Raw genomic sequence first — 22,901 nt, 5'->3', positions numbered from 1 at the left:
ATTGACCTAGTATTGAAACACTGAAATTCATCGAGTACCGTTTTATTACATCACAACACAACTAGTTTCAAATCTTCAAGAGCCATTTCCAAGTGTAAACTTGTTAAGAGTTTTTGAATGATCTAATATTTATTGTTGATACTTGTTATTGATGACCAATTCAAATTTTCAAATTCATTCAAATTTTTCAAATAAGTGCAATATTTCTAAAGTTTTTAATCTATTGTGATAAATTCTGTGATTCATTTAGAACATAACAACCTCCAATTTTCAAAATTTTTGAATAATTATTCCTGGGCCGAAAATCAAATGAAAAAACAGTGTGTGATTACATAACCAACTTTTGTACAGCATTAACATTTTATCAAAATTTTTGGAGAGAATTAGTCCAGGCTCAGCCTAGTTTTTCCACCAATGTCATGATTGTATCATGATTATAGTGTTTTATACAATAAATGAATGAAAATGTATTCTCTCTCTCAAATATGAAATATTTTTCAACAGAATATATTCTCACAATTTGATAACGTTCATTCTAGTCAATAATCGGTCTTCTCAGGTGAAAGTTTTCGTAGAGCTCCGTGCTCGCATCTGATTGGCTCTCGTCGACCAATGGCAATCGATCAACGATCTGAACGTGTCGGCCAATAGGAACGATCTTCTCAGGTGGAAGTTTTCGTAGAGCTCCGTGCTCGCATCTGATTGGTTCTTGTCGACCAATGGCAATCGATGAACATTCTGAACGTGTCGGCCAATAGGAATCGTAGGCTTGAGTTTGACTTCTAAATTTTGTTATAAATACTTCTCTGTCCAATAAATTCAATGTATGCGACTGAAATCTTCGGCACTGCCTATCTGGTAATCCCTGTTCTTGGCAAATTATATTTCCCCTTGCCTTGCATTTTATATTCCAATGTACAGGCAGTAAGGGCTGGTTTCCGAGCTCGGGATTTAGCTAAATTCTAGACTTTAAATAGCAGGAGTCAGAAAATTGGCTTTCCGAAACGGGGCGTAGTCGTAGTTATAGTCAAAGCTACGTTTGAATCAAATTTCGAAAAACTAGAAAATTGAACACAAAATAAAATAAAGAGAAAATAGTATGAAGTCTCAGCTATTTTGAATCATCTAGGAATGTTCCATTTCGTCAAGGAAAAACGTTTCCAATTATAGAAATGAGCCAATGAAGATTTATTTTGCTGCAACTATTCATTCACTGCGACTACGCCCCCGTTTTGGAAAGCCAACTTTCTGACTCCAGCTGTTTAAAGTTTAGAACTTACCTGAATCCTGAGCTCGGAAACTGGCCCAAAATTCTACAATGTCAATATTCAATTGGTTAGGTGGAATTTTGTATTAAAATTTGAATGGATATATGCACGATTTCGATTTATCCTTGTGTTATTCGAACATTTTCAATAAGAATTTCTCATTCCAACATCGAGTAAAGGTGGAAATCTGATTCACACGTATGACGTTTTCATATTTGATGAGGTATTCCAGTAGTGCATGTTCGTGAACATGTGGCCTTGTGTGAGAACTGATGCAGTGTTCAGGTGACACATATGTGCATGTCCAGATGACATACTGGTGCATGTGCATTGATGCAGTTATTGTTGCAGGCTGTGATTATGCGCATAAATTGGCTGGGTTGAGTGCTACACCGTATGACCTCGTTCATGAATACCCTGAATAAACTGCTCCCACAAATTGCATCGGATTATTTTTTGATGTGTGGAGTGGACGCGTACAAACAGACCTGGCTTACAAGCTTTTAACAGATTGACACTTTCAAGGAATCAAGAAATGTTCTAACATAGTCTAATGATAAAACACTCTTCGATGGAAAGAGTGGACTCGTACAAACATACCTGGCTTACAAGCTACAGCTTGTTCCAATTATAAAGTATGAAAAAAACATATTTTGAAGAAATTCAATTCACAAACATATATCTGGGTCATATGCTGCAGCTTGTTTCATAAATTTGGAAGAGAATCAATTTTGGAGCAGATTGATACTATTAAGTAAAAAGTAAATTCGTAAATTCGTATGGCTTTTGTTGGTGGGGAGTCCCTTGCGGAAAGGTCCCACCGCCCGAATATATAATTTAAGCCGTCAATGGGCCTTACAACTGTCATACTTCAGCCGGGACCGACAGTTTAACGTGCCCATCCGATAACACGGGAGTGATCTGATTAAAAAACTTTTGGTTGTGAGAGGGTTTGAACCCGGGATCTCTATGCTGCTACGCAGGCACTCTATCCACTAGACCACGGATCACTATTAAGTAATGTTGTAACATGGTAATGAGAGATTGATTTCTCATAATGATAGCGATGTTCACTTGTGACTTGGCTTACTGAAATATGGTATCTCGATTATCTTAGGTTGTATGTACACAGACGGTCTGGTCTGGTTAGAGTCTGACGTTAGAAACGATCTTAGAAACGCATATTTTTGTATGACTCTTTATTGGTAGGAAGTCTCTTGCAGAAAATTATCCTCGAATCTAAAGGTGCGTACAGATTTACGCGCCGCGAACATGAGCAATTCACTTTTAATCAGCTGATGCCAAGCTTTTTATATCTGTATCTTACCATTTCTGTAAAAATACAGATATAGTCAGCTGATTAAAAGTGAATTGCTCATGTTCGCGGCGCGTATATCTGTACGCACATTTAGAAACGTAATAGATTTAGATATCTCAATCTCTAACTACTTCGTGGACCATTCTCTGTGTGTACACACTCTTGGAGAGGCCGTGATGAATATAAGCATACAACAGAAGACTTTCGACTCAACAGTAGACAAACCTCCGCCATATTGTCATATGTTTCCTTAACAAGAGATTACAGAGGCTGGGCAAGATTGGGCAGTCAACTCTTTAACGACAAGTTAGTCAAAAGTAGCTCTAACGGCGTGTGTTGATTCCGATTTTTTGAGTCAAGGGCTAACTGTAGTTTACGCTTCCTCTAACGGCGCGTTAGAAGCCTTGAGGCTAGGGCCACACGTGAGCACAAAGTGCGTCCGTTGCAACTTACTTTTTGACGTCCGTTGTAGAAATACATGGAAGTGAATTGGTGACAACACACGAGGTACGTGCGTACCAAGTAACGGAAGTCGTAACGGACGGTGATTTTTGAACTGCGCAGAATTGCTACAACGCACCTCGAGACATGCAAAAGTTATTGCTTTCGTCTGGTTCCATTGCGTAAAGCCAACTGACGTTGACGCACCACACTCAACACTCGTGTGGAGTCATTGGCGTCGGCCGCAAAAAGTAAGTTGCAACGGACACAGGGCGCTCTTGTGGCCCTAGCCTGAGGTATACGCGGCGAACCGTGCAATTAGCATAAATATGTTTCATAATGTTGAAAATCAGCTGTTAACCATTCGCCGCGCCGTTCTCCGAACCGTTCGCCGGTTAATAAGATACTTCTTTCATCATTATTACTCTATTGGGATCAAAGAAAATATGAATATTTTGAAAGATGAACTCAATTTTACTCACTTTTCAATGCCTTTGAATGTGTCAGGATCTATGGTGGTGATCTTGTTCTCGAATAGGATGAGGATTTCGAGTGTATCCAAACCCTCGAAGGCCTTGGCGTGTAGGGCACTGATCTTGTTGTGATTTAGATTCAGGATAAGCAGATGGTGGAGATTTTTCAAAGCACTGGATGGCACTGAATTCAGCCAGTTCTGTGATAGATCCAGTTGGGTGAGTCCTTGACCTGAAATAACAGAGAAAAATTGAATGAAATTGATGACCTATAACTGATTATATATCCTCAAGAGGTGTAGTCTCAATATACAGCTCAATCTAATAGTAATTGATTATATATCATATAGCATTAAACGAGCAACTTCTGTTTATATGCTCAGATGTTAAGATGTCTGTATGTTTAGATGTTTATATTATGTTTGTATTTCACCGGATCTCGAAAACGGCTCTAACGATTCTCACGAAATTCAGAACGTAGTAGGCTTATAATATGAAGATCCGATTGCACTAGGTCTCATCCCTAAGAAAACTCGCTGATGACATTAAAAGGATAATTATCATTCATCCTTGGAAAAACAGCTGATAATAATTATTTCGTCGTCTGTAGGTGATGGAAGTGAGTGAGCGAGTTCATGTGTGTGGGACTGTGTCGAAATATTATGACTCAGCTGTTGTACTTTTGTAATTATTCAATCAGGTGCTTCGTGCCGGTTGCAAAAAAGCCGGGTCATTCTCAACCCTGATTAATTCCAGTAGATCCATCTTCATGGAATGGTCTTCTCTGATTTGGTTCACGTGAAGTTAATCAGAATTAAAATTTAACTTGTGCAACTGGGCCTTTATGAGGGAAATTTTTGCATTCCTTTGGGAATTAATCTCAATTTACTGTGATAAGATAGAACATTTCTGTATGAATGGTATAAATGTTATTATAATTTCTCCTTTCGTAATAAATTTTTATGCTTTTGTACTCCAGAGCGAAGCTCGGTCCTCGATATTCATACAGGTGCGGCAGTCAATCGGGCGATTTTAAAAGCGTTATCAAGAGTGAATAATTAGAGTAAAGATAGTAGCATTTAGTTTACAATCTCAAAAAACTAAAAAAAAGAAAAGAAAAGTCTTATTTTCGAAAAATAACATCTGTCAGATGTCCACCATTCCTATGTATGCACTCAGTAAGTCTTCTGCTAACATCGCTCATTAAACGTTGCAGCATCTCCACTGGAATTTGTTCAATTTCATTCTGAATTCGATTTTTCAACTCCTGAATTGTGTGTGGTGATGGAGACATAAACACTTTTCCTTTTAAGTAGCCCCACAGAAAAAAATCACAGGCTGAAAGATCGGGGGATCTGGCCGGCCATCCGATATCCCCATGTCTCGAGATTACCTGATTGGGAAACATGTTCCTTACAGTTGCCATGGACTTTCTTGCAGTGTGACTGGTAGCCCCATCGTTTTGGAAGAACGTGTCTTCGTTCACAGGAAGATGAGCAATTGCAGGAGCTAAGAGATTCTGCAACATTTGGACATAGCGTTCCTCTGTCACGGTTACAGCCCTTTCCCTCTCATCGTCAAAGAATTAGGGCCCAATAATTGCAAAAGAGGATATCGCACACCATACAGTAACTTTCAAGCTATGGAGTGGTTTCTCGTGGATTTCGTACGGGTTTGCGTCTGACCAGTAGCGGAAATTTTGCTTGTTAACGTATCCTGACAAATGGAAATGTGCTTCGTCGCTCATCAGTAAGATTCTGGTTTCCATTAATCAACTGCAGAAGTGTCTCACAAAATTGAAGTCTGTTTCCATGGTCTTGGTCCTGTAATGCATGAACAATTTGAATTTTGTAGGCATGGAAATGAAGATCTTGATGTAAGATTCGTCGAACGCTGCGGTCAGAAAGACCAAGTGCCACAGAATGACGACGCGCTGAGCGGCGTGGACTCCGTTCAAACGCCTCTCTAACTACCGCTATGTTCTCTGGTGTACGCACTTTTTTGCACTACCACCTGTCTTCTTTACTGTAGAACCAGTTGCCTCAAAGTTACGAACCCAGGTCGTTATGGCATTGGCTGATGGAACAGCATTATTACGATGGATCTCGAACTCTCTTCTAAATTCACGCTGAGCGATCACATAGCTGTCCCCGTTTTTATAAAATGCTTTTACGGCATAAGCACGCTGTGCTCCTGTCCACTGCTCCATTGCTACTAAAATGCTCTATAGTTTTCTACACGATGGGCTTAGCATCGTTCTCCCCACTCCAGCCAAACGAACACAAGCGCTGTTGCAAAATGGCCCGATTGACTGCCGCACCTTGTATAATATAATTAGATCAATTGTATATTAAATCCACCTAGTGTTCTCAAATATATATAATTGAATCAATTAGATATCAATCCACCTGGAATTTTCAAATGATTTGTGAATTGTTCTATGAGTCAATGGAACTGGACGGCACAAAATATAATCGGGTTGAGAAATGCTGCACAAAATTGGTTTGCTGTTTCTGCTTTACAAAAATAAGCAGCAAAATACAAATATTGTAATGCTATTGAATTTTTATTCTGTTGTTGAATGTAAAAGTAAATGAATAATAAAATATTGATGTTTCAGTTGAAGCAATACGAATATTCATAGATTTCAAATGATTTTATAAGCTACTTCGTGAACACATCTACAAGACTTCAGCCAACGACTCTAGAAGACTTTCAGTATGGAAGATTGAAATCATAAAATACTGAACGTTCCAGTTGAAGACAATCCAACTTATCCAAGTGACATGCAATCAGTCATTTCTGAATAAGAAGGAATTATTGCAAACATGCTTGCAACAATACTACAAACATGTTTTCCATCAATGCTGGAATATGTTGTGAAATTATAGAGAGAAGACAGAAAAATGGAAGATTAAAATCATAGAATACTGAACGTTTCAGTTGAAGACAATGCTAGTGACTATCATTCATTTCTGGATAAAGAGTATTTGATTCATCGCCTGCTATCCCAGCATAGGATATATGTGATGAGATTATAGGAAGGAGACAGAAAAATATTGGAATGTTGTTGATCAATAGAGTTTTCGTAGAGAGAAATGCCTTATTTTGATTGGATGTTCTGAATCTCTGCTACAATAACTCCACCCCTGTAATATCTTGAACACATCTCCTCCAGATTGCTTCCTGCTTTTTAGTATTTTTTTCTTCTCCGGAAGCTATTTTCTGCAAATATAAGATACTACCAAAGATGATAGAAGAGATATTGTTCTCTCCTCTGTGAAAGAATGTGATACTTGACAATTTCTTGTTTTTTGACTACGTTTTGTCCCAATGCTAGAGGAATAATAAAAAATTAAATAAACAATTAAAACACTGGCTTGTTGTCAAAAACAACATATCACAATATCTCACCAACAACAGTATCTGAAGTGGAAAAAAAATTATTACCAGCTAAAATTACAGCTCTCTGTGTAGTTGTGAAGGTAATGTTTCATTTATTTATTTATCCATTTGTTGTTTTTGATAGATATCCATTTATCGAATGAGAACGACTTGATACTCTCAAAACTTTTAATTTAACAATTAACGATTTTGAGATTATTAGTTTCAGTTGTGATATAACTATTAAACTCTAGTGAACTAAAAGCTCCAGCATGAAGCAGCAGAATATGATGTAGTGGAGACGAAGCCCTAAGATTGGCCGTTGGTTGTTGACCAACCAGAGTTGAGAAAGCTCTGCCATTGGGCGAGAGACACGCCTGCTAAAAGTGCTGCAACAGTGTTGTCGTATGGGGATGCGTGAAATAGTCGAATTATACATGAAATGGAAGATAATTCAATGCTCTACAATCTCGTAATTTGCACATTCTTGTTTCATCAATTGTTGAAAAGTTATGAGACTTAAAGGAGCAAAAAAATGGAAGAAAAACTGGTTTTTCGAAAATGCATCACTTTAGAACATAAATATTTCGAGAAGTATAGGATTTATCGAAAACCTCTAACAAACAAAACTTGTAGGAAATTTATTAAGATTCATTTTTATGCAGTTGATTATGTCAATAGAACACATTGAATAGCACGTGATGTAGGGGTTGGGATTTTTATATGCTCACCTCCAAACTAGTCTGAACAAAGCTGCATAGTCGAAAATTGTGTTTCAAACATTCCCTCCAAATTTCATTGTCAACTGATCCAATGTTGCTGAACAGAAAATTTCACTCTCAACACTGAAACTGCTGCAACGCGTAAAATAGTGAAAATATAGACTACATGAAATTGAAAATAATTTGATGCTCTATCAACTCATAATTAGCACGGATTTCTTTCATCAATTGTTCAAAAATTATATTTTTATATAAAGATGGCCGAAAAGATGGAAAAATTGGAGGCAGAAGTGGTTTTTATAAAATGTCTCACCATCAAGAGCGGATATCTCAGAAACTATGAGAAAATATGTATGGGGATTAAGTAAAGAACAAAACTTATTTGTGATTTTGTAAGCTTCAATTTCATTAAGGTGACTAAATCCTGATGGAGGTGACTTAGAATTCAATAAAATTATGTTGTTTCAACAAATTTATAATAATCAAAATTTTATGTTTACTTTTTAATATACATTGAGGGTTATGTTTCTCTGGAATGAACAATGAGGGAAAGTCACCTCCATGGATGTCACCTCCATGGATATTATCCATGGAGGTGACTAAATCTCCATGGAGGTGACTTAGAATTCCAAAAAATTATGTTGTTTCAACAAATTTATGATAATAAAAATAGTATGTTTGATAAAATTGATTACATCTACTGAAATAGTAGATGTAGCTCTCGTTGCAGAAGGTCGTTTTGAACCGATGCTCCGTTATCGTAACCTTCTTATCTTTGCTATGCAGTAACTTTATTCTACAGTCGTGCCTCTCTTTTATTAATTTGGTTAATTCTGTACAGTTTTTCACTTGTTTTTCTTCTTCTTCCGTTTCCGAACTTTTTTATTCTCCCGAATTTACCTCTAAAATGAGTGATTGTGCGAGTTGCAATTTGTCCGTAAATCGTTCGGCTAAGGACGGAGTGTTGTGCTTGCAGTGCGGCTTAATTTTCCATGGGAAATGTATCAATGGTGGAAAGATCTTAAGTGAGCCTGAACTTGAACTTATGTCAAAAAACTGGTCGTGTAATAACTGTTTATCGAAACTGAGAATACAGCGTAATAGCAGCTCAGATACGCCAGTGAAAACTACACCAGGGAAAACGGCTACTGGTTCGGATTCTCAAGCTTCAAATAACACTGACACGTCAACAATAACAAAAGACGCTTTTAAAAAATTGTTATTGGACTTAAAAAACGAGATTCTTAGTGGTCAAGCCAAGCTAGAGAAATCGCTTGATGCGTGTAAGCAGCAGCTCAGTTCGAACGCCGTTATTCTTACAACACAGAGTGAAATCATTAAGGCACAGGAGGAAATTATCTCATCTTTAAAAATGGATAATATAGAACTGAAAAAGAATGTCGAACTTTTGACCAATAAGTTGGATGCACTCGAGCAGTATGGCCGGAAGAATACGCTGGAGATTCGAGGTGTGCCGGTTGCTGATAACGAGAATGTGGCAGATTTGGTGATAGCGACATGTAAGGCGGTTGGCGTGACTGTGGGAGCCGAGGCGATTGACGTATGTCACCGCCTAAAGAAGAGTGCAGCGCAGCCGACGCCCGCCATCGTCGCCAAGTTTGTGCGTCGCGACGTCGTTCACCAGGTGCTCGCAGGCAAGAAACAGTTGAGGAAGCTGTCCTCTCGAGTCTTTGGCAATCAAGGTGACGATCAACCAATTTATATTAATTTGTCATTAACTCTAGAGCGGAAAAGGTTACTAGCTCAAGCTAAAAAAATTCAGAAGGACCTGGGGTTCAAGTATGTTTGGGTTGACTGGGCTGGAAATCTAAAGGTCCGAAAGGTGGATAAGGGAAAGGTGTTTACTATAAATACAGATAATGATCTAAACGCTCTTATGGCCACCTGTACTTGACTCCTTAATTTTTCGAAAGAAGAATCCAACTTAACTGACTGATGGTACCTATTTTTATTTGATAATGTAGATTTTTTTCCCAAATAGGAATAATTCTAATAATAATTGATTATGATAACTATAAATTCGAATATCAAATGAACGATAGATGAATATCAATATTTATATAGCTATAAAGCTGTATTATCTAAATTGATTTTTTCAAAATAGTTCTCTTGTTCCAACTTACATATTTAAGCTTTTGTTTCTTTTCCCATTACTTTCGTTTAATTATTTCCAGTTATATTTTTAACTTAATTTGAATATTATTTTTTCCCACATCTCAATATCATGCGATTTCTATTTAATGATGCAAATGTATTGCAATGAACGAGAAAAGCGTATTTCTTTTCTTTTCCCCTATCCATCCTTGCTTTTCTGTAACAAGTGATTTGTATCTTCGTATTGTGCCTTATAACGGAGGGGGATGTAATGGGGTGAATTCTCAATTGTGCTTATTCTAAATGTGTGAATTATGTGAATGAAGTGAGAACGCTGAGATGACTTTTATTTTATATTCGATTTTTATTTCACTTTATTAATGTACATATGTATTTTTTATGAGATGTTCATAGGTCTTAGTTATTTTTGGAGGGGATTATTGCCTTGGAGTGAACGGAGAGACTGTGTTAACTAGTAAAAAAGAATATAAATAAGTAAATAAAATATAAAAATTGATAAATTGCACTCTAGGCTGCAACGGCTTACTTGTCAATTCAATGTTTGATTCTTGTTCTTTTCATGATTTTGTTCCTCGGTAAAACTTTCCAAGCAATCTTATCATTAGAGTGCCTAGTCCGGGTAGCATTGTCGACCCTGATCACCAAATTCTCTAATTACAGTTCTCTTTCAAAAATACAGCAAGATTCCTTCATCTACTTCTGTTCTTATCGTAGTAACAGTTTGCAATAGAGCAAAAGTGATGCAGTTTCTCCTCTCGCTCACGGCGGTATCTCTCTCTTACATTAAGCACTTTGTTTTTATTTTTATTTTCGTTCATCGATAGTAGCCTACTATCTCAGTCAACTAGATTATCCTTTCTTTTTCGAGGTAAACAAAATATAGAAATGCCGTACAGAAAGATGATTAAGTTTACCTGATAAAATTTCGTTTGAGGCATGGCTTGAATGTGCCTATACCACTTCTTCTCTATACCTAATTTAAGTAACTTTTAAAATTAAAAACTAACAAATTTTCATTTAACGTTAATTTTTCTTTTATCACATAGTTTTTCAAAGAAATTAGTAGCTTATATTTTTTCTACTTTCTCTTGTCTATTTTTTCTCTTTCCTTTTTAATCTTTTTAATAACCTTTCATGGTAATAATTGATAATTTTGACAATGAAGCTGCACAGGAATGCTACAATACAATTGAGTTGGATAATATTCTTCCACCCCTACCAATTAATTTTGTTAATGATGTGGAGAGGAGTTCAATGAGTGTTCTTCACATGAACATACGAAGCCTAAACAAGAATTTCGATGAATTCGCCTACACAATTGAAAACTGTTCCTTAAAATTTAATATTATAGTATTGTCTGAGACGTGGATGAGCGAAGACGAGCCTTTCAACTATGTTTTGAATGGTTACTCGTCAATAAATCAGCCAGGTAAGAGAAATAGAAAGAATGGTATCTGTGTTTTCATCAGTAATGAACTGTCTTTTAACAAATTAAACATTGAAATTATGGAATCAGACTCATTGATACTTAATATTAAAAATCCTATCACTAAAAATGAGATCAATTTAATTGCAATATACAGATCACCCTCTCTATCAGCAAATCTTTTTTTGAATGCTTTGGAAAGTACTTTAGAAAGACTGCTCGCACATAAAAATATAATTCTAATTGGTGATATCAATATCAATCTAAAACAGACTACCGCTATTTCTATTGATTATTTCAACATATTGTCTTCAAACGGTTTCGTCTCCTATATAAATAAACCTACTCGAGTCCAAAATCAATCGGAATCGTGCATTGATCATATCTTTTTCAAAAATAGTTCCTTCAAAGCTGAAGATTTGATAGGTGCTATTTTCAAGACCGATATAACTGACCATTACAGCACCAGTATCCATATTAAAACCGCAGACGGTGGTTCTGATAGGCCTAATTTAGCAAACACTATTACTGAAAAAATTGTTTTCAATAAATTAATTTCAAATCTTGAAAATGAAGATTGGGAGGAGGTAATAAATAATAATAACATCCATACACTAGTACACTCTTTTGAACAAAAACTTTCAACCCATATTGAAAATGCAACTATCAAAATAAAGACATCACACAGAAATAAACCACTAAAGAACTGGATCACCACCGGACTAATAAGAGCTATTCAAACCAGAAATAAAATGCACAAAAAACTACAGAAGCAACCACATAATAACGAAATGAAACAATGCTACACTCGCTATAGAAACGTCCTAAACAAATTACTGAAAGAAACCAAGATTAGGTATTACAGAAATAAATTGGAGCAAAGTAGAGGTAACTCCAGGAAGACATGGAATACCATAAATGAAATACTTGATGTAGAAAAGAAAAATTCAAAGACTGATATTGATCCTGAAATTTTAAATAAACATTTTTCGTCTATCGGGAGAGTACTCGCAGAAGAACTGAATAAAGAAAATAAAAACATCCCTCCTCCAACTGGTCAAAATTCCCGTTTTTCACGAATAGGTTTCCCAAATTCCTTTTTCCTTTTCCCGACAAATGAGGAAGAAATTATCAAAACAATTAAAGACCTCAAATCCAGCTCAGCACCAGGAATTAATAACATAAATAATAGCTGTCTAAAAATCATTGCCCACTATATTGCTAAACCTTTAAAAATTATAATTAATAAATGCTTTGAAGAAGGTTTCTTTCCGGAGGAGTTCAAGGTGGCTAAAGTCATACCTTTACATAAATCGGGAGATGTTGACGATCCCAATAACTACCGCCCAATAAGCTTGCTAAGTGGATTTTCAAAGATCATGGAAAAGCTTATTAAAAAGCGGCTAGTACAATACATGATTGTGAGTAAGGTGATTCACCCTAACCAGTTTGGATTTCAAGAAGGAAAAAACACAGAAGACGCTATTTCGTTATTAGTAAAAATTTTAACTGAAAATTTTAGTAATAATAAAAAATCTATTGCAATTTTTATTGACTTGAAAAAAGCATTCGATACTGTCCCACACACCAAACTGTTGGAAAAGCTCAATAGAATTGGAATTCGAGGTTTGCCCCTGAAACTTTTTACAAGCTACCTTGAAGGTCGCTCTCAAATATTATCAATTGAAAATAAATCCAGTACTGAAAATCTTTTAGATTACGGCTTACCGCAGGGGACTGTACTCTCACCAATTTTATTCATACTATACATTAATGACCTCCTGAATCTCGACTTGCAAAATGGTCAAACAATCTCATTTGCCGACGACACCACTTTAGTTTTTTCGGGTGATAACTGGGAGAGTACTAAAATATCAGCTGAGAAGGGTATTTCCAGGGTCAAGAACTGGCTTGACTATCATACCCTGACTCTGAATCATAAAAAATCTTCATTCATGACCTTCACACCAAATGCTGCTACTCAACCTGTAAACCGAATAAACTTGAAAATTCATAATATCAAATGTAATAAAATAGGTTTGAATGATTGTGACTGTCCTAAACTAGAGGACTCTAAAACCGTTAAATACCTGGGAATAATTGTTTTTATTAAAAAACAAAAATCTTTTCAATACCCGAATTACTCCATATAACACGCGCCAAACTTACAGGAGATCTGACTTACCTGAAACTAATCTAACAGTATGTAGAATGCAATTTCCGTATAGATGTGACAAACTAGTAAATATTATACCACAAGACTTCATATCAGACAATCAAAATTGCTATAAGAGAAAAGAAATCTTATCATGGATCAAAACATCACCTGACGTTTTCAGTAATCAAAGGCAGTAGCTTATAACAAATTCTAAATTTACGTTTCTCCACTCACCTCTTCTCATCACCAGTTGACTTGTGCATTCACTGTGCTTCTTCTCTTTCTCAGGTTTTCCCTCTTATATTGTAAAAAAACTGTTCTTCATTTCACTCTGTATTTCAAATTTGTTTTACCATTAGGCTATTCTTAGTCATTTATTATATTCTATTTTATAAATATTTTTTCTTTTCCACGTTTCTCAATCTTTATATTCTCTTACTCATGCTCGCGAACAGACGAAAGTCTTGCGAGCTACACATTCTTTTGTACTCTTTATTTATTTTTTGTATTTTTGTATATTTAAACTATGTAAAATGTGCAAAGAATGAATAAATTGAATTGAAAATTGAATTGAAATTGAAATTGAAATTGAATTGAAAAATTGAAATAGAATCAAACCTCAGCATTTGCAACAAATTTTCTGCTTGGCCATACTGAATTTTTTGATAAATCCCGTTTAAAATAGGCTACATTTCAATTATCCCACGTTCGAATTGGATACAGGGTGAATAGTTTCAACAAAGACTACCTGTCTAGGACAATTCTTCATCATATTTCTCTTTCTATTCACATCCCAATTAGTATGGAATAGAATTAATTTCCTCCACGTGGATTGATAAATTGAAATCCTGTTGAATAGAGGCGATCTAACAAAAACTACCTACTGTATCTGGGACACTCTTTTCCTCCATTTTCAAATCCCAATTAGAATTAGAACCGAATAAAATATATTTTCTCTACGAGAATTGCTAAATTGAATCCATTTGAATAGGTGATTAAATTGCAGTGTGGTGATGTAAATTTATCTAGGACATTTTCTCAACATATTTCTGCATTCTCCCATCCCAATTAGTATTCGTACCGGATAAAATGTATTTTCTCTACGAGAATTGGTAAATTGAATCCAGCTGAATGGGTTATACAATTACAGTGCAGCAATGTTAATTATTCATTGCAATTACTGGAGTGCATCCTTTCAATTACGAGCGGTGACTGTCGCTGATTTGATGAGCAACATGATACTTATATTGTGCAGCATGATACATAGATTGTGCAACATGATACATAGAATGTGCAACATGTTGCAAAATTGTGCAACATAAGAACCAACATGACAAGCAACATGAAACTGGAGAAACGGAATTCCAACGGAGATTGTAACATAGAATAATAATGGATATTCGTTTGTCACTGATGAAACTGAGCTGCTATTTTTGTCACATCACTACTTGCATTATAGTGAGGACCACAGATGTGATAATAATTCTATTTCTCCCGAAAAAATGAGAATAGTTATTTGTGCAACTAGTGCGCAAAGTGTCAGTTTGCTGCACCGAAAGAAACGTTTACGCCCGAGCCGTAGGCGAGGGCAGAATGGTTTCTTGAGTGCAGCAGAGGAACTTTGCGCACGTATTTCACATTAATTTTTCCTACAGTTACCATTGAATAATTATGAAAAGTGGGTAATTATGGGTAAAATTGCCTGAAATGCATCAAATGTTTTTCTGTGTAATTTTATTATTGATAAAAACCTTAATCCTAAAATCCTAAAGTCGTCGTTGTCCTTGGTTATAATATATAATGAATAATAATTAGCGCGTTGTGCTTGGTTGCACCTCTGCTCACTATAGCAGCCACAGCAGTCACTGTTACCAACTTCATTTTGATTTTGCTGCACTGTTGCTCCATATAACCTACTAAGTATTTTGCGTTGCCATGTTGCAAATCTGGAGTGCAGAAAAATTTTTCCCGCACTATAGCGGAAAAGTGATTCTTTGCGTTCTGTAATCAGTGCAGCAATGGCCACTTTTCAACGTAACTGTAGGAAAAAATAATTTACTGACCAATTTGCGTTTTCCAATATATTCAAGTGGTCATATCTCCTGAACAGAAGAGAATATTGCTTATCCGTTTGCAGATTCGAGTTTCTCACATCAAGGAGCAAAAGAAGGCGGAGTTGATAATGATTTTATTCCTCCCGAAGAAATGAGAGAATAATGTAGATCTACTGACCAATTTGCGTTTTTCAATATATTCAAGTGGTCATAACTCCTGATCGGGAGAGACATCTGCTAATCCGTTTCAGGATTAGCTCGTTATCAGATTCGTGCTCCTCACGTCAAGAAAGATGGGAGAAAAGCGTTACCGATTCTCTGCCTTACCACTGCCTTCTATAGAGTATGATACCGGTATATCTGATGTAATATCAACTGTTCATTCTTGTTCATATTCACTTATAGTTTACTAGCCTATAATTTTAAGATACTCGCTTCGCTCGCCATATACGTCTAGCCAGGGGGCTCCGCCCCCTGGACCCCCGACTAGATTGTCCAAAAATGAGATCAGCGGACTCGCTTCGCTCGCATGCATGTAGACCTCAGCGTAACCTCTGTACCGAATTTGAACGTATTATTTGATCTCGAAATACTCCTGTTACTATATCGGCGTATCTTTGGCGAACAAAATTCTTCCACCTTAGCTAAACCTGTGTACTGAATTTTTTTAATATAATTCCATCAATTATTGAAAAAGGTAATGAAACGCAGAAAAGCTGAGAAAACGCTAATTTTGGCTAACTGGATAAATAGGTATTTAGGAGGTCCTGGATAAATGCATTTCAATCTTCAACTTGGCGCCAACCTAACAAAGCCAACTCAACTTAATGCCAACCTGACAAAATTTTTAATTCAGTTACCAGAACAACTGTTTCGAAGATGTACTTTCTCTAGATTATAGTTCTATATTAACATGGTATGGACGACATTTCAATTATGATTTTAAGATATTTGAATAAGAAGAATATACATGCTAAAAGAACCTTAAACCCTTAAAAACCACCCTTAAAGTTGAAATATCGCCAAAAGATTTCTTAGTGCGCCTCTAAAGGGCCAACTGAATATACCTACCAAATTTGAACGTTTTTGGTCCGGTAGATGTTTAGTTCTGCGAGTGAGTGAGTGAGTGAGTCAGTCAGTCAGTGAGTGAGTGCCATTCCGCTTTTATAAATATAGATTCAAGAAACAATATTTTTCAATGATTAGATAATAAATCTCCATAATTGAGATTGAATATTTTAGTAGTAAATCATATTTCTACATTGATGAAAAACGATATGGAAACGTTGCGTAGCTATGAAATGATAGCACTATCTGCTTTGTTGAATGGCAGAAAAGGACAGCAACACCAATGTTAATCAAATACTGTCATTATAACGTGAACCTCACTACAGCAGTGAATTTTGAGCAACAGAGTGGTTTCCATCCGAACAAGTCCAATCCTACAAAAGCTTTTTCGTTATTTAATTACAGGATGCTGTTTCTGGTGAAATAAATTCGATTAAAGGCTGTGTTGCACACACTTTAATTCACTCTTCTCTGTCCCACGCTCTTTTAAAATGGCGTCAACCAGTTTAATTCTAATTTTGATGTTTGTCTTTCGGTGCTTATACGACCACTGTTCAAGTTTTATTTCAATTTCTTTGTGTCTCTTTACTCCTTTCTCGCGTTATTTTAATGATTCTTATTCATCTTGTAGTTGATCTCGATAATAATATAATGTACTTATTGTATGAATCAATGAAGAATAATGAATAAAGTCTTTATGATTGACCGAACGAAGTGAGGTCTAAGATTCAAGTCCACGATTTGGCATTTCTCGTAATGTTTAAATGTTTATTTATTTATATATTTATTTGTTGTGCATTTACGGCGAAACGCGGAAATAGATTTTCATGAAATTTGAAAAGTATGTCCTTTTTAAATTTCGCGTCGACGTATATACAAGGTTTTTGGAAATTTTGCATTTCAAGGATAATATAAAAGGAAAAAGGAGCCTCCTTCATACGCCAATATAAGAGTAAAAATCAGACTATAGAATTATTCATCATAAATCAGCTGACAAGTGATTACACAGATGTGTGGGGAAGCCAGTCTATTACTGTATTATTGTATAAGGTCTATAGTTTCAATCAAAGGTATGCATCTTTAAGTATGTATATCCATCATGTGTATGATAAGTTATGTTCAATCTAATATAATTTAAAAGGATTGAGTTATTAACATCTATATATATAAAAGCGAAATGGCACTCACTCACTGACTGACTGACCGACTGACTCACTCACTCACTCACTCACTCACTCACTCACTCGCAGTACTAAAAATCTACCGGACCAAAAACGTTCAAATTTGGTAGGTATGTTCAGTTGGCCCTTTAGAGGCGCACTAAGAAATCTTTTGGCAATATTTTAACTCTAAGGGTTGTTTTTAAGGGTTTAAAGTTCGTCTTTTAGCATGTATATTCTTCTTCTCCCAATCTCTTAATTATAATTGAAATTTCCATATCATATGTTACTATAGAACTATAATCTAGATAGAGTACCTCTTCGAAACAGTTGTTAACTGGCAACTAAATTAATAATTTTGTCAGGTTGGCATTGAGTTGAGTTGACTTTGTTAGGTTGGCACCAAGTTGAAGATTTAAATGTATTTATCGCAGAAAAATTGATTGGGCACTGCTACTTCAATCCTGGGAATATTATATTACTAGCCGTCAGGCTCGCTTCGCTCGCCATATCCGTTTAGCCAGACGTAGTCTGGCCCCCGACTGGATTGTCCTAACATATGATAAATGCTCAAATGAAAAATGCAGGCGAGCGAAGCGAGCCTGCTGATTTCATTCTTGAACGATCCAGTCGGGGGTCCAGGGGGCGGAGCCCCCTGGCTAGTCGGATATGGCGAGCGAAGCGAGCCTGACGGCTAGTTTTTCTAATAAATTTGGTCTAATCGCAGCTTTAAGGTCTTTGGTTTCAATATTTTGTTTTGCAGTCATGGTATTATTATGCGTGCCCATCAATATCAATATTCTCACATTTGAAGAACCTCATTTAATAGGTGAATAAAAATAAACAAATGAACACTAAATAATGCTGGAGAAATTATAATATTTTTTATTCTAAAAAAATAATTTTCATCAGATAGAAAGATCATAACGGAACTGGATGAGTTATATCATATGGAATACAAATTCAAACGTGAACTAAGTTTGTTAACATTCAAAACAGTTAACATCTGGTACTTGTGAATGAGAATACTTCGTGAGGTCTACTGTTCACAGAACTACTAGTTTAGTGACTCTCAATCTGAAGCCATAGCGGCTAGACTACTAGACATGTGAGCTCAAAGACCTTAAAGATGCATAGACTCACATGCAGCGCTAGTGTCGTACTTGGAATTGAAATTCGCCATTAAGGGAGCAACCCATAAGATTATTACATACCAATGTCACCAATGCCTTTACAAATATATAATATATAATATCTCGTGCTAGAATACCCCAATGGCGGCCTTCAATTTCAAGTAAGAGCTATCATTGGGAAGGCATAGGCATTGTGGGTCTATATCTCTCTAAGGTCTTTGGGATGAGTTATATCATATGGAATACAAATTCAAACGTGAACTGAGTTTGTTAACATTTAAAACAGTTAACATCTGGTACTTGTGGATGAGAATACTTCGTGAGGTCTACTGTTCACAGAACTACTAGTTTAGTGACTCTCAATATGAAACCATAGCGGCTAGACTACTAGACATGTGAGCTAGTGCGTTATTGAATTTCCATTTATAGTTATCCTCTATATATACTCTATGGGTTATATCCTCTATGACGGCTATAAACACTTGAAGTAGCTGTAAGGAAAGGTCATGGCTGTCAACTTGTAAGAGCTATCCACTGTGCAAATGTCACCACATCCATCACAGATCAGATTCAGTTTTGGGAATAGACTACTGAGAATATTATGGTTTGTGGGCTCTCAATGCCGTTTCCAGGGTATTTCAAGCTTTTTGTGTAGTTGAGAAGTTGATATTGTGGTAATTATTCATATTGAATGAAAAAGACTAAGAAATTGTCAAAAAACCACTGATTTATTGATAATTAGAAAGACCGGTTTCGTTCATTACACCATTGTCAATCTCTGATAAACTGGTGTTATATGGATAAAGTTTATCAGAGATTGACAATGGTGTAATAACCGAAACCGGTCTTTCTAATTATCAATAAATCAGTGGTTTTTTGACAATTTCTTAGTCTTTTTCATTCAGCATTTCAAGCTGTTCGCAATATTACAGAAAAGCCTGGTTATCACTTGTAGGGTTAGTGTAACTGGCATACTAACTCTACCGAACTAACTCTACTCTACTTACATGGTCGAGTAACTGTTTCCACTAAAATAATTGAGAATAGTAGGTAAAGTGTGTTGTTCAGTGAACAGAACTAACGTGTGAATGTCAATACTTTTTAATAAATTAACACTTGAAATCTTATCAACACTTAAATAAATGAAAACATTTCGAAAAATTGATACTTTTTAAGGGGACCCGGAAGGCCCTATACACCAAATGTTAATTTAACAAACTTGTGGAACACTTTACTCAAATACTATTTGAGCTACAGTGTGGAGATTTCTTGCATGTATTATTGACATCGTTATCTACACTTTAATAGGAGGAATTCTTATTTTGTGCATTTGTTTGTAAATTTTTTTTTTTCTAAATACCATTTTTTTAACAAAAATTTTTGTAGAAAAACCAATGTAAAATAGTTCAAATTTGTCATAGGGCGAGATCCCTGTGTTAAAGGGTGTGTAATGTACCCATAAATATGTGGTTAAAATTTAAACACCAAATAAAAATACTTCTTGAACTTGATAGCCTTTGGCATGACTCTACTCTACTAGCTCAAGTCTGTTTTCATTTGCATAATAGTGGTAGATTAATAGTAGATTGTATTGGTTTATTTTTGTAATATTTTATTTACTTTTTTCAATAATGATTTGAAAAAATCATTAAAAAATCATTTTATCTGCACACGACAACATAATTCATTAACCCATAAGTTGTTACATAACATTATGTACTGTACATAATGATGAAGGAGTGGCCGTAGTCGAGTGGATCAGATGCTGGCTTCATGATTCAGAGGCCCGGGTTCAAATCCCGGCCCGGGCAGGATATTTATCTCGGGCCACTCCCGTGTTTCGGATGGACACGTTAACCGTCGGTCCCGGCTGCCTGAAAAGCAGTCGTTAGGTCATGCCAGAGGCCCTGAAATTGATCAGTTGCGACCTGAAAACTCTGACACCAGACCTGAGCCAGCCAGGTCACTCGATATTATTATTATTATTATTATTATAATGATTGGAGTTAGATGCGGTGGTGGGGGAAGGCAAATGGTAGAGTACCATCCCACAATGCTATCCAACTCTTCTCTACTAAAAACTAGTACTCTACCATGACTCTACTCTACCATGCACGTTGTTATTGGGAGATTTCACAAGATAGTTAGTACTTGGCCAGGGAACTCCACCCTATATTATTAACATAATATGATAGGCTCTAATAGAATATTATGTTAAAACATTTTGAAAACAAAATATTTTAAACAAACATTTTGAAAAACACAATATTATTTTCATCTGCACACGACAACATAATTCATTAACTCACTATAGTGTTATTATAGCCGATTTAAGTAGTTATTATTCATTTATACAGACATTTTACTCAAGCGTAAAGCTTGGTTTCCGTTTGTGCGAAATTCCGTCGTCGACCACGACAGGGACAGAATCTCAGATTAGGTAGATTTCAATTTGTCTACATAACCTGAAAAATTATGTTCATTAATTATGTTTTAATGGGACAAGTACTGAGCTTATACGTATAAATGGCAATATGTTGATATAATTAGAAAATTTTAATTCTTTAGTAATAAAGACAAATAATGAGAAGTTATTTGATCAGCTGTTTTAGCACACTTGAAATTTGGACAATTTGAATGTCAACAATTCTTGTCGCCGTCGACTGCGGAAATACACGCAAAAACGAAAATGCACCTTTAAGTGCTACGCAAATTGATCTATACTGTATTGTACAAGACCCTTCTCACACACATAGACCCGTTCTAGGTGAAGAGTACTATTCTTCCACATCAATGTAAATTTAACATTTCAAATGTTTGTAACATTTTTCTTTTTGAGAATAAAAACATTTCATACGTTCATCTACTAATTCGTTCATCTCTACTAATGAAAACCAGGCTTCAGGTCCACGTTATAAGTTTAAACATCTGGTGTGGTGCACTCACAAAACTTTCCTTGCCGTTATGAAAATTGATCAACTGACGCTAGTGTTCCCGCGCATCTCAAGTCTACTATTCAAAGATTTGAGCCAGCTGGTGACAGGGTAATAACGCTGTAGACACACGAGGTCTGCTATCTCTTCATAGTGAATGATTTAATAGAATCAACAGTTGCCAACAGTTTGCAATTGACTAATCTTATTTTCTCGAATTTTGAGCTTCTTTTCAATTTTAGGTGAAAAAGTTGCTGAACATTAATTGTAGAGATTTTCATGCTTAATCTCCTCCACTTGAAATTTTTTGTTTAAATTGTATCTGAAGCCTGATACTTGGGAATCTAAAATCAAACTTTGCATAGATGTGGCGGAGCTCCTAAAATTTTTACAGATATAGGACTTTGATAGAGCTTATCAATGACTATTCTCGGTATGAATTTAATCAGTATCGTTGGAGCCGTTTTCGAGAAAATCGTGAAAAACCCTGTTTTTGACAACATTTCCGCCATTCTAGCCGCCATCTTGAATCGCATTTGATCGAAATTGTTCGTGTCGGATCCTCATAGGGGAAGGACTCTAAGTTCCAAATTTCAAGTCATTCCGTTAATTGGGAGATGAGATATCGTGTACACAGACGCACATACACTCATACACACACACACACACACACACACTCACTCAGTCACTCACTCACTCTCACACACACACACACACACACCACACACACACACACACACACACACACACACACACACACATACAGACCAATACCCAAAAACCACTTTTTTGGACTCAGGGGACCTTGAAACGTATAGAAATTTAGAAATTGTGGTACCTTAATTTTTTTCGGAAAGCAATACTTTCCTTACCTATGGCAAGGAAAGTAAAAAAAGGTATAGCAGAACAGTTGAATAAATAAATGAACACTACAAAGCACTCGTACATCATCAACCCATTTCTCACAGTATCAAAATATTTTCCTCGCCTCACAGCCCAAGTTATCGATAATCCTGATTGATGTTCATCAAATCAAGGGGAGGAGTATTTTTCCTTGCTGGTGGAAACTCAAACATCTGGCGGGAAACCCATTTTCCGAGCGGGAAAACCGAGGGCCAACTGGGGATGAAACTCTATACGCCTCTCACAATGCTTGCTCGTTTGACCCCAATTAGTGTTTAATCCTGAATTATGATCAGCGTTAAGTGTTATAGTATCCATTGTTGT

At 36.0% G+C, this 22,901-nt stretch overlaps 2 protein-coding genes across 2 annotated transcripts in view; one reads left to right on the top strand and one right to left on the bottom strand.

Annotated features, from left to right (window-relative positions):
• LOC111050580 overlaps positions 1–22,901 on the top strand; it is a 553,956-nt gene that overhangs the window by 77,876 nt on the left and 453,179 nt on the right.
• LOC111050578 (leucine-rich repeats and immunoglobulin-like domains protein 2) overlaps positions 1–22,901 on the bottom strand; it is a 132,925-nt gene that overhangs the window by 49,664 nt on the left and 60,360 nt on the right. The window contains exon 3 of the mRNA XM_039436900.1: positions 3,510–3,732. Within this exon, the coding sequence (XP_039292834.1) occupies positions 3,510–3,732 (223 nt within the window). The remainder of the gene's footprint in view (positions 1–3,509; positions 3,733–22,901) is intronic.

This window comes from Nilaparvata lugens, chromosome 10 (assembly GCF_014356525.2).
Source record: "Nilaparvata lugens isolate BPH chromosome 10, ASM1435652v1, whole genome shotgun sequence".
NCBI classification, from domain to species: domain Eukaryota; kingdom Metazoa; phylum Arthropoda; class Insecta; order Hemiptera; family Delphacidae; genus Nilaparvata; species Nilaparvata lugens.
This window is presented reverse-complemented; position numbering and strand designations above follow the sequence as displayed.